Here is a 12,504-nt window from a genome sequence, read left to right on the forward strand (position 1 = left end):
CCAAAATAATGAAATGGCTGGTAGGTAAACATTAACATATTTCATCAAATTTGAAAACTGTTTTGCACATTTTTTTATATGCATATAATATATAAATGGTATGTAGTGTAGCTGAAAAAAAAGTTTTGCCGTGTTGAACATATGCACTAAGTCAGATTTTGTATTAGAAAATTGTATGGAGGGGGGGGAGGGGTGGCAAATTTAAGGATCGTCCCGAGAGACACAAACCATAGCTACGCCACTGCCTATAGTTTGTAAATTACACCATTACCGCAAATGTTTTCAATAAGCAAAAATGCTTTTTATCATAGTATATGTATCTCATAGTATATGTATCTCCATAGTATATGTATAAACTCACTCCCGTTACTTAACTCACGAGCGAGTGAAAAGGAAAATAACTCACCGATCGGGCCTGGTGCGGGTGTAGTGGTGTAGACCAGTGGTCTCCAACCTTTTTATCGCCGCGGAGCGGTCAACGTTTGATAATTTTACCACGGCCCGCTGAGGGGGACGTTGATTTTTTTATGTTTTAGTTTGTTTTGATTTAATAATTTAAATATAATTATAGTCAACACTTCCCCTAATGTGCGAAAAGAACGCTAACTACTAGTGATCTGCGTCCATCTCCTCACAAAGCTGCTCAAACAGGCGCAAGTTAAGGACGTGGTTAATAACTTTAACGACATCAATCAATACGCTGTTAAATTTCTGTGACATTTTTCGGCTTGCCAGAATTTACATGTGAATGATACAATACGTAGATTCACTCTCAGATGCAACCTCCTTAATCCGAGCAGTTAAACCAGACGGTCGTCCGGTCATGGCAGCAACTCCATCTGTGCATAAGCCGACACAAAAGGACCATTTTAGTTGTCCTGATGTATAACCATCTAGTGACTTAAACAGTTCTGCTTGTCGATAAAAATTTAATTTTTTATTGGATATGTTCGATTTTTTTTTTTCGGTATTTTGATTTTTAAGCAGGGCCCTGGGTGACCCGGTACCACTTTATCCACGAACCGATACCATTTGATCCACGAACCGGTACCGGTCCGCGGCCCGGAGTTTGGGGACCACTGGTGTAGACACCAACTGTCGGAACTCTGTTTTAAACTGTATATTTGGCTATTTGTGTTGTTCAGTCAATGATTTTTTAATTTTTAGCAATTAAATTTCAATTATTATTACATGTCGACCTCAACTATGAATAATTAAAGCTATATTACAGCATATTTCGATTTCAAATCACTTATTTTTGCATGTGTTTATACTACGCTAGTTAACGAACGTTTCCGCTGCGGCGGCGACGGCACGATCTTATTGCTTTTGACGTGGATTTTTTCCTTTGAGAAGGGATAATTGTTTTTTGCGTTATATTGTTATAAAAAGTCTTTATATAAACGCTTGATAATCGAACGTTTTCACTGCGATTTTATTGCTTTTGACCTAGACTGGAAGTTCACTATATGGCAACACTGAGCAGTAAAACGCGACTAATTATCAGATAAATATTATGAGTAGATATTTTTAATACCTAAATAAAATATTTCGTGGCTTGTATTTATATTCATTCAAGAAATTATATTACGATGGTAAAAAACATATAAAATGCCATTTTTGTCATGAGGCCGGGAATCATTGCTTTCCCAGGGCCCGAGTTCACTCTCGCCGGCTTTGGGAATACCCCTATCTGCAACCCCTAAATGACGTCCCTGATGGAAAAGGGATTGTAACAAAAACTAAACAAAGTCTTAATAGTTGAAATCTTTTTATTTTAAACATTATTTTAAATACGTTTTATATTAACATTTTATTTTATAACGCTGGCAGCACTGAATACAATCGCCGACGTTTCTGACAGTTGTCGTCGTGTTGCCGGTTGGTTCGTTCGTCGATCAATTTAGAAAAATGGGTAGCGTGGCACGCAGAGCTTCGAACTCGCTGCCGGGTGTGGTGTTTGTGCTGGGGGCTCCGGGTTCCGGTAAGGGCACTCAGTGCGCCAATCTGGTGCGCGACTACGGCTTCGTGCACCTCTCGGCCGGCGACCTTCTGCGCGAAGAGCGCCGCCGCCCGGGCTCCACCTACGCCACCATGATCGAGGAGAAGATCCGCAACGGTGAAATAGTGCCCGTCGAGGTTACTTGCGCCCTCCTCGATACGGCCATGAAGAACGCCAACTCGGACCGCTTCCTCGTCGACGGCTTCCCCCGCAACGAGGACAACCTCAAGGGCTGGGAGCGCACCATGTCCGACAAGGTACGCCTACTGCTCGTGCTGCAGCTGGAGTGCGACCAGAACCAATGCATCGAACGGTGCTTGGCCAGGGGCGCTCAAGGCAGCGGCCGATCTGACGACAACGAACAGAGTCTCATCAAACGCTTCGTCACCTACACCAACGACACGCTGCCGATTGTCAATCACTACGAGACGTTGGATCTGGTGCAGCGCGTCGACGCCAAAGGATCGCCCGACCAAGTATACGACAGCGTCAAAGCAGCTATGAAGTCAGCCGGCATCGACGCCGTGCGAAACAACCACTGAGACCAATTCCATTACTAACTTATGAGCATTGTTGATATATCGCACCCAAAAGCTACTAAATACTCCAAATATTTCGATACAGTTATCAAAAAGTTCGTATAACTGAATAGAAAAACTATTTGTCACTTCTACGTACTTTTTGAAACTTGTTGGTGAGTATTCGAATACTCAATATTCTTAAATTGAGGCAACTTGAATTGCGCAAACGTTGTTATTTGAATAAGTCAATAAGTAAGTTAAAATCGAGATAAAAAAGAAAGGAATAAGAATTAAAACATTTCTTTTACTCAGTGTTCATTGAGAGGTATCACCATCCTGCAACAGCTACTTCTTCGTTTTGCTCTATCACATCATTCAAAAACCAACATTTATACTTGCTTACTGACTCTCATATATCCGTATATGATTGATATAAGTATCTTCAATTTTTGCAACAGTGTGACAACAAACCATACAGTTTATTACTTTACCTAACTAGCAGCGACCTAATATTTTATTTACAGCACATTTTACTTTAAAAGTTCCAAGGTGTTCCACCTATGACGTCAATGTCATCTGCATTCTGCAACATGGCGAAATGCAATCGATTCGGATGAAAACTGAAATTTTTATCTGAAGACTGTTTTTAACCCTATGATATTCCTAATCTGAGAGTCGCCAAACTGCTACCATATAGTTCTGGTTTTGTCCTCTTTTTTCACATTTACATTTCATCAAAATGTTGAAATGCGATTCATATACATTTGCTTCCACGTGCGATATACCAACGATGTACTTATTTATTTATTTAAACAAATTTAATACGACTGCTTAATTTTCGAACATACAGATCTATATTGTACTAAACGAGGGAACTATTGTAAATACATGATAAGAAAAATGCTAATGTCCAAGACATAGAATGTTTTCATTATAATCATGTTATTGAATATATGACGTCATTGACACGATTTTTATAATCAATTGCTACTTGATTCGTCTAGTTTGACTAATTATATATAGACAACTCTTAAGCATGTTAAATGCGTATACTATGATACACCTCTTCTCTGAAGAAAAACAGCTATGTAGATTGTGGCAGCCATAGGTCCTAAAATAGATCCTTGTAGCACTCTTACATTCACAGATTTCTTTAGTTTATATTGAAGATTTTTACTACTAGATTTCCTTATTGATATCATTTGTCATTTGATAACCATTTAAGGATAATAATTATGATACAACCTTTTATACTCGATTAAATTTTTGTTTATTTTAATATGGTATTATTAATATGTTAATGTTGAATGAAACAATCTCAATCCAAATGCGAGTGAGCAATAATTTTGCATTTAAACCCACTTTCATTGCTACAAATATTATGAATTGTTTGAAGCCCCTCGTATTTAATATACTTCTTCAATAAATTTCCATTAGTTTCTTTGTGATATACGTTACTGGTGTTCTGCTACGTATAAAACAATGTAGCGTACATAAATATAAGGTTACACAATTATTTTTATATAATTTTACATTACATAAATATTTTTTTTATTTTTAATAAAATAATATGTATTAATACTTTGTTGTTATGCTTCGCTGTTAATCGTATATTATTCGAATTACCATTTCAATTACATAATTTGCTTATTATGTAGGAAATTTGAACAATCACGCTTGCAGTCTAACAACAAAGTACCTAAATATCGTTTCCTAATTATGTAAGAGTGAATGTCTCTAGCGATATTAATATTATTTTTTAATCACTTTGAGCTATATGTATAGATAATCTGAAGTTGTTAAAAATACCATGTTTAACTTAAATATACAATTGTTGTTTAGATTAAACTGTTACCGTTGATTATGTAATAATAAAGTAACTATTGTGTAGTTTAAAAGAATGGTTTTAAAACGAGTCGTGTGTTTTAGACACAAAAGTAGCACTGTTGTATGTTTTGTTATTTACTTGGGGGGATGCTTATGTGTCGAATGAAAATATAATATATCCACAAATTAATGATTGTTTTTTGTGAATAAAAATCCTTGTTTTTTTCTTTGATAAGAGAGTACTTAACTTCAAGGTAAATTCTTGATAAGAGCGTGCACGTGTATCGTATAATATGATATATTGATTTTTTTCTGCATTTCTATGACTTCATTACGACGGTAATAAATAAACTGATAAACTTGCATAAGTGTTATTTATGAGATGATAAAATATAATCTACTTTAATCATTTATATGTAGATATATTCTTGCATGTCAAGGACAAAAGTACAGTCATGCCTTTCAACGGAGATCTTAGAAGATTTCCTGCGAGTTAGCATTTCTGACATTGAACCTTGATTGATTTGTTATCTAAAAACATGCAATCATGTCCTCGTTAAATTGTTTTTGTAGGCTACATGTGTAGAGGTTTTTTTTTTAATTGCCTATAAGTTACTATTTTTTGTGATAAAATATATTCATTTAAAGGTTGATCCAACTGCAGTTTAAAAAAACAAATTTCAGGATTTTTTTCATTAATCGATCATTTGATATATTTCATTAAAAATGAAAAATAATATCAATTAAATAGCCGCCTCTGGATTTTTTGCAGAATCGGATCCTTTTGATTTTTTCGTATATATTTTAGGCGATATCTCGGCTATAGCTTGGTAGATGCAGGTTTTTAGATGCTCCAACGTTTCGGGTTTGTCTGCATAGACGATCTTAGCGTAACCCCACAAAAAAATACAAATGTGTTAAATCTGATGCTCCAAAACGTGAAATAATGCGACCTAGGAACTTATCACGCAAAACATCCAACCTTGCACCGGATGTGTGGTAAGTTACGCTTTCTTATTGAAACCACATGTCATCCACATCGATATCTTAGATTTCGTGCCAAAAATAATCGGTTATCATGCGCCTATAGCGCTCACCATTGACTGTTATAATCCGAACTTCATCGTTTTCAAAAAAGTAAGGTCCAATGACGCCGCCTGACCGCAATGCGCACCAGCCAGTTTTTGGGCAAGTAGTGGTCTCTCATGAAACATATAAGGATTTTCTCGCCCCATATGCGACAATTTTGGAGAGGTGGAAATGTGCCTCATCAGAGATTTTCTTTGAAAATCAGATCAACCTTCTGCTGCTTTAACACTTAATCTGCGTAAATTCTTCGCTCTCTATGATCTCTGGGCTACAGTTCTTATATTATATTAATGTTAAATGGGTGTGGGTGTAAATTTATGCAAAAGGAGCCATAAGAAAAGCTGCGAGCGCCGACAATTCCAGGTCTTCGGTCACACTTTCACTTACAGCAGCATCATTCTAGATGATGCACATGCCTTACCTTCCAACGCTTACAATCTCTTCAAATTTTTTCACTACGTTGCGAGTTGTTCGCTTAGTAGGACAATGACATCAACCATAATCGTTCATACAGAATTATTATTTCTGTAGAACAATTCATAAATGTTTGTTGCAAACTAATATTTGACACTCTGAACACGCGTGATTATTGACAGCCGTCTGATTTAGTGCTGCCAACATAGGAAACTCAAATTGGTTGACTGTATGAATTAATAGAAATAATTAATGCCAAATAAAGCTTTTGACAATTTAAATAATTTATTTTTGGGAGGCTGGAAATTATTCTTTTTAGATTTGGGAGGCCATAGCATGCAACAGTTTGAGAAGCACTGATTTATAGGACAAAAAATCTTTGTATCTCTTTCTTACTCTTCTACTTATCGGGAAAATTGTAGCATTGTAATTCTTCTACAACATCCGTCAAATTAAAACCATACATTCAGTATATTAAATAATATATTTAAATATTAGTGAATACATTTTATATATGTCTTAAGAATTGGTTAAAGCAAATTATAGATATAATATTTTTTGCATATTAAATAAGACATTGTAGATGTTATATGTAGTATTTATTTTAAAATAAAACAGAACTATTCGACATAAAAATAAAAAAAAAATACTATATGGAGTATAAACTATCATTAAAAAAAAGTACACAATATAAAGATATACAGTAGTATGCAAAAAAAACACCATCACATTTCATATGAAACTTAAAACGTATTATAGTTTAAGTAAATTTATAATTTTTTTCCAAATATTTATAGGTTTTTCGAAGTATTACACATAAAAATATAAATTAAAAAAATTAAAAATTAATGACAAATATAAAAAAGGATTAGATAACATATTTAGACCCATAAATAAAAAACTTTGAAATTCATTTTTACATTCAAAAACTATTTTTAAAGAAATAAAAATTAAATTTATTGTACTTTGATTAGGTTAATTTAATATTTCTAGAATAATGTCTAAATTCGGAATAGGAAGACTGTTTTCCACCCATCCAATGAAATAAATTATAATGTCTACCAATTTATAAAGGACTCTTTGTAATATCATAAATGTATGTTAAATAAACAAGTATTTTTTTCAATAATATTCTGAGCGAAATTCAGCTACACGCATACAACTACAAACCGGAATCCTTATCGCGAGCGTACTTTACTCCTAAATGAACACAAAAAAAATCCGAGAATTCCAGCAAGCAATGATGGAAATATCTTATTTTTACGATTTCAAAAAGTGATGCATTTTTTTGCACGCTACTGTATAAATAAAAATCCATAAAATAATATATAAAATATAATACATAAAAAATCCAGTTACTCAATAAGTGATTATATAAATCCCACGCAATATTATTCTAATTATAACTATTAAAAAAATATTAGTAAATATGAGAGATCAACTATATCAGCTCCTAATGAATTTGAATAAATCCTCAGCAATGGTCATGTTTGTGATGATATTAAAAATAAATCTAATGAACATCGCACATCTCATAAATGTCGACTAATTTTTATAAAAATATCATCTGTAGATACCTTTCAAAGACTTAACGAGTCTTATCTCACAGGACGATTTCAGATGGTTGAGTCCTATGCAGTCGTCTTGTGTTGCTATATTATTGAGGCTCCTTCACTAAACCATACCACACTTTGCTATGGAATTTCTGGATGGAGTCAATATAATTTTGTCACACATCCCCATAACTGGATACCATATGTCAAGATAGGTTTTAGATCTTATTGGTATGTAAGTCTATTATATATTAACAATTCAGTCTCTTTGGTAAGTAGTCTATTATATATTAACAATTCAGAGTTTCAGAAATATTCTTACTGCGCGTTATTGTAAAACCAAATATAATTAGAAATATTGCAGAAATCATCAGAATTATTTTCACTGTACCGGGGCATAGTATAGTAAAAACAAATACCAACAGAAATATTTCAGATATTTTTTATGGTTTTACTTGAATGTAATTCTGTCTTTTCCATATACAAATATATTCTGCGATAGTAGAAAAATTTGTACTGAGCGATTTTAATGGCAATAAATTAAATGGTCAGAATTCAAATCAACTTTGAGTCTGAATAAAAATCAAATCTCGGTCAGAATTATATTAACAGCTAGTCATAATTCAGAATAAATATTAAATGGTTAGAATAGAAACATAGAACAATCAGAATTAAAATATTATAACATAAATGGGCGACAAATTATTTATTTTTGAAATAAAATACCTTGCTTAGTAATATAAATTCTGTACACAACCGTATTAAAAAAAAATACGAGCCAATTTTAAAGCTTAGTAAAAACAAATAAATAGGGTCTTTGCTTTAATCTTTGTGACTAAGTTACTTCTGCGCTACCTTTTACTTAATAAGTTTCACCTTGTTCAGTATAATTCTATATGTTGATGTATTATGTATGTTTTGGTGTTAAACAAACAATCAAATGCCAGAAGTTTTTTACGGTAGATGTTACCATAATAATGATGGTCTATGGCAACACAAGAATCCAACATTCCCACCATCAGAACATTCAACATCAAGACGTTCTAATCTTTGATTGATTTCCTGAATTAAAATTTTGTACTTTTCTTATTATTTTTCTGGTGCAAGTAGTACATAACCGCTAAAATGAAAAGAGAAGGTAGAGAAGTGCAAAATCTAGCTACGTTGGTAAAGATAAAACAAAATCCTTTTAGGACGTCGAGTGCTCAACAGCCACTCAACTTTCACTTTTCTTCTCGAGAAGCAGATAAGAATGCTTCTTCAAGCGTTGTCTCAGAAATATTATAATTCTCAATAACACTGTATTTTTCCTTCAAAGACTGTATCTTTGAGAATAACTCACTGTACCTTTGATTTAAACTCGAGTTATCGATGTGATACTGCAAAATGCTCTAAAAAAAACAACAATTTAGTATTTTAATGATAGTTGCTATTAAAAAAATTAATACTTGTGGATTGGATATTGATGCTACATATATTTAAAAATATCACTTTTTGTCAGATGTAAAAAATATTAAAAAATTATTTTGAAGCGATTTTAATAACAAAAAATTTGCCTGTTACTTCAAAACTTGTATATTATTAATGTGTATTATACTAATGATAAATTATTTATGTATTATCCAACTTTTGTCAAAGCAAAACTGTGCAATTAATGAAATTTTTCGATGTTTAATATATAATTTTATAAGTCATCTTATAGAGAAAAGTTTTTATTTTTGTCGCAAAATCTTATTGTATAGTGAAATTTAATAAATTATATTTTACCTTATGTTCGTCCTGAAGTTTGCAGTCATTTAAAAACATTAGCTCGAATTCATTTTTCAAATCTGAAACTGAATTTAAACCATCAATTGAAAAATTACATTAAATTTATTGATTGCTTGATTACTAATTCTAATGAAACTGTAGAAGAGCCTGTCCATCTAATATATTTTTATTCTGTTAATCAAATTCCTGCATGTAATAAAATTATGGTAAGGATCCATAATTTTATCATTTTCATCGTCATAGTCAAACGTCGATTGTGGCAACTTCGGAAAATGTAAATGCCGTATAAAAATGGATTAAATTTTATCGTCTAATTAATCAATTAAGACCAATTCCTAATATCCGACAATATAAAGGAAATCAGAATTAGTGATTATTGTGAAATTCAAATTTCAATCAATCATCACAGATGTTTTCCCTAGATTTTCTTAATCTCACGGATAAATATCATGATTATGAATTCAAACCGTGCTAGGTTGTACAAATTAGCTTAAAAATTCAGTCAGAGAGGAATTTTAACTATTCAAAAAAACATCAGTAGCTTCATCACAACGATGCACCAGCTCACACCACAGCATGTTTTTTTTACATATCTATTATTCTGCCAATTTAAATTAAGCGACTTCTTTGTTCAGGTAAGTGAAAACGCAATTACAGGAATTAAAATTTCAACGAATTAAACTGTTAACTATTTAGATATAAGTTACACAACAATTAAAAATTACTCCTTAGATTTATCAGTATAAAAGGCACTGAATTAAAAATTTAGTCTAGTCTTCAGTAGTTTCAAATTAAAATATATTAAATATTACTTACCGACGTCTTTTTCGTTTACTTCAGCATTTATATCATCTTTTACAGTTGATGTAGGACCATCATTTACTTGCTGTTTATTGATATTTGGTGAAGGAGAGTCGCATTCAATGTCTATTGAATGCATACCATCATCTGCAGTTAACATTAAATTTACGGATATAAACAAGTAAATTTGACAGGTGTCATTAAAAATAGGTATATAGTAATCAGATTTTCAAAAATAAATATAGTGTTAATATATTTGCATTGTACAAATATAAAAAGTCGTAAAAAAACCCAGAAAAAATACTGTCTGATACAAATCAAATCAGAAACGTGTCTATTTGACGGATACTGTTAATCTAGTGTTAAAGAAGGACCATCGACTAAAGTCATATATATTATAAGCTATAATATTCATTGACTATAAAGTTGAAAAAGCCAATCCAATCTTCACATAAGTGAAAACACAATTACAAGAATAAAAATTTCAACGAATTAAACTGTAAACTATTTAGATATAAGTTACACATCAATTAAAAATGACTCCTTAGATTTATCAGTATAAAAAGGAACTGAATTAAAAATTTAGTGTTGTCTTTCGTAGTTTCAAATTAAAATATATTAAATATTACTTACCGACGTTTTTTTCGCATATGTCACCATTCACATGCTGTTTATTGAGATTTATTGAAGGAGTGCTGCGGTCAACGACTTTTGAAGATGGACCATCTTCTACAGTTGATGAAAGACCATCGACTAAAAAGTCATATACATATTATAAGCTATGATATTCATTGACTATTTATAGAGTTGAAAATGCCAATACGATCTTCAGTAACAAAATAAATATAATTTAACTTACCAACATCTTCGCCGGTGACAATTTGATTATTAACCTTTAATTTAATCGTTACTGAAAAACCAAAGCCATATTTCTTCTTGATATTCAACGCGTTGTCCTGGTAAAGCAATTTACCGCCCACCATAATTCCCATACGATTGCAAAGCAATTCGCACTCGTCCATGCTATAATGAGATATATATTAACACTTATAGCGCCGGAATCCGATTAACATGCTTTTTGGGGACTTGATCCTACAGCCGGACTCATGTTAACATGCTTTTATGAAACTCGATCTTTAACAGACTTTTACTGACATCTTTGATTATTTTAGGGCACCAAAAGGGATTAATTATATTTTAGATAGTATATTCTTCTAACATATGTCGTTATTATAATTTTTTCTATACAAAATTAAATAATTAAAAAATAATTAGTGATTCGAGATTTTGTTTAAAAATTTTTTTTTTCGAATATCTTTCTATATTATTCTAAATCGGTTTATATAAATGTCACACCATAACGAATTGTCATTTAGAATCGATGGCGACAAATTCTAGGATAGTCATACATGTGGTGTGTAAAATTTATCATTTTATGACTAGCTGTACGTGTGTTTTTTCACGCAAAAGTGCGGCGCTTTAGGTGTTTATTAATTGTTGTATTGTTAGTAAATAAACTTTCTCAAAATAATCAAACTGAATATGACAAATACCTGTGGGACGACAGCACAACGCTATTTCCAGCATTAGTCGCTTGTTGGATAATGTTATGGAGCAACTTTCGCGACAAAGGATCAACTCCAGACGTTGGTTCGTCTAATAATATGACGCCGCTTTGTTTACCTTCAGATCTAAAACCAACCATCGCAACCGCTAGGCTAAGTTTTCTTTTATTCCCGCCACTATAATGTGCTACGGGAATGTCGGCGTATTTCGTGATTTCTAAAAATATAAAAATTCAGTACGGGAGAGGAAGTACAGTAAAACCTCAATATAATGGTCAAAATATCCGTGTATAATTTGTGAAATCAAAAAGATCTTCCAGTATCTAAATGGTTTACTAAATCAGACCACTCGGCATTAAAAACTAATAATACCATAGAACAAGAGGCAAATTTATGAAGCATACGTAGAAATTTTAAGAAAAAAAATTAATAAAATATACATACCCAACATTTTCAGCAAAGTGTTCACTTTCGGAACAATGTTCTTTTGCTGGACTCTTCTCAAGTTACAAAACAAGGTCAATACTTGTCGACCAGTTAAATAGTCACCGACGGCATCAAATTGTGGACAATAACTGATCATCGACAGATACTGCAGAAATTTTATTATAGTTAAAATATATACAAAACAAACACGTAATTGTAACGTCTAGAATCAATATCAGACATGACCAGTGAAGTTAGTTTGAAGTCTAAAGATAAATCAAATAAAACTAATTTTATACGTACTACATCATGATTTTAAATTTAATTTAATACAAGGTATACAAAGTTCTATGAATTTGCCTCATTTATTCATATTTTGTTGATATCACTTTTTCAACTTTATTAGTCAACCTGTTCTGTTTTTCCACTCATTTTATTTCTTTAAGATACTGAAAAACTTGTCCTGCAGTTTAGTAAGTGATAATCACTAGAATCCAAATCAGGTGAATAAGAGAATGTGAAAGTAATTACCATTG

At 32.2% G+C, this 12,504-nt stretch overlaps 2 protein-coding genes across 12 annotated transcripts in view; one reads left to right on the forward strand and one right to left on the reverse strand.

The window, feature by feature from the left end:
- The first annotated feature begins 960 nt into the window (after window positions 1–960).
- Window positions 961–3,503, forward strand: Cmpk (cytidine/uridine monophosphate kinase Dak1). The gene has a single exon (XM_088189131.1). It carries the CDS (start codon window positions 1,912–1,914, stop codon window positions 2,542–2,544), a length of 633 nt encoding a protein of 210 aa, XP_088045257.1. The 5' UTR covers window positions 961–1,911; the 3' UTR covers window positions 2,545–3,503.
- A 4,491-nt stretch (window positions 3,504–7,994) lies between these two features.
- Window positions 7,995–12,504, reverse strand: part of LOC148232947 (phospholipid-transporting ATPase ABCA3-like) — a 36,104-nt gene continuing 31,594 nt past the window's right edge. For all 11 annotated transcript variants that reach the window (XM_088189117.1, XM_088189116.1, XM_088189121.1 and 8 more), the window contains 7 exons: window positions 11,987–12,134; window positions 11,531–11,759; window positions 10,837–11,000; window positions 10,611–10,730; window positions 9,993–10,124; window positions 9,174–9,241; window positions 7,995–8,797 (listed from right to left, as the gene is read on the reverse strand). In XM_088189117.1, the coding sequence (XP_088045243.1) occupies window positions 8,630–8,797; window positions 9,174–9,241; window positions 9,993–10,124; window positions 10,611–10,730; window positions 10,837–11,000; window positions 11,531–11,759; window positions 11,987–12,134 (1,029 nt within the window). In that variant the 3' untranslated portion in view covers window positions 7,995–8,629. The remainder of the gene's footprint in view (window positions 8,798–9,173; window positions 9,242–9,992; window positions 10,125–10,610; window positions 10,731–10,836; window positions 11,001–11,530; window positions 11,760–11,986; window positions 12,135–12,504) is intronic.

The sequence above is a fragment of the Plectrocnemia conspersa genome, unplaced genomic scaffold (assembly GCF_051122295.1).
Source record: "Plectrocnemia conspersa isolate PC_06_02 unplaced genomic scaffold, ASM5112229v1 ptg000008l, whole genome shotgun sequence".
NCBI lineage: Eukaryota > Metazoa > Arthropoda > Insecta > Trichoptera > Polycentropodidae > Plectrocnemia > Plectrocnemia conspersa.

Coding starts and splice junctions, on each gene's coding strand:
- Cmpk (XM_088189131.1), top strand. CDS start 1,912: ATGGGTAGCGTGGCACGCAGAGCTTCGAACTCGCTGCCGGGTGTGGTG.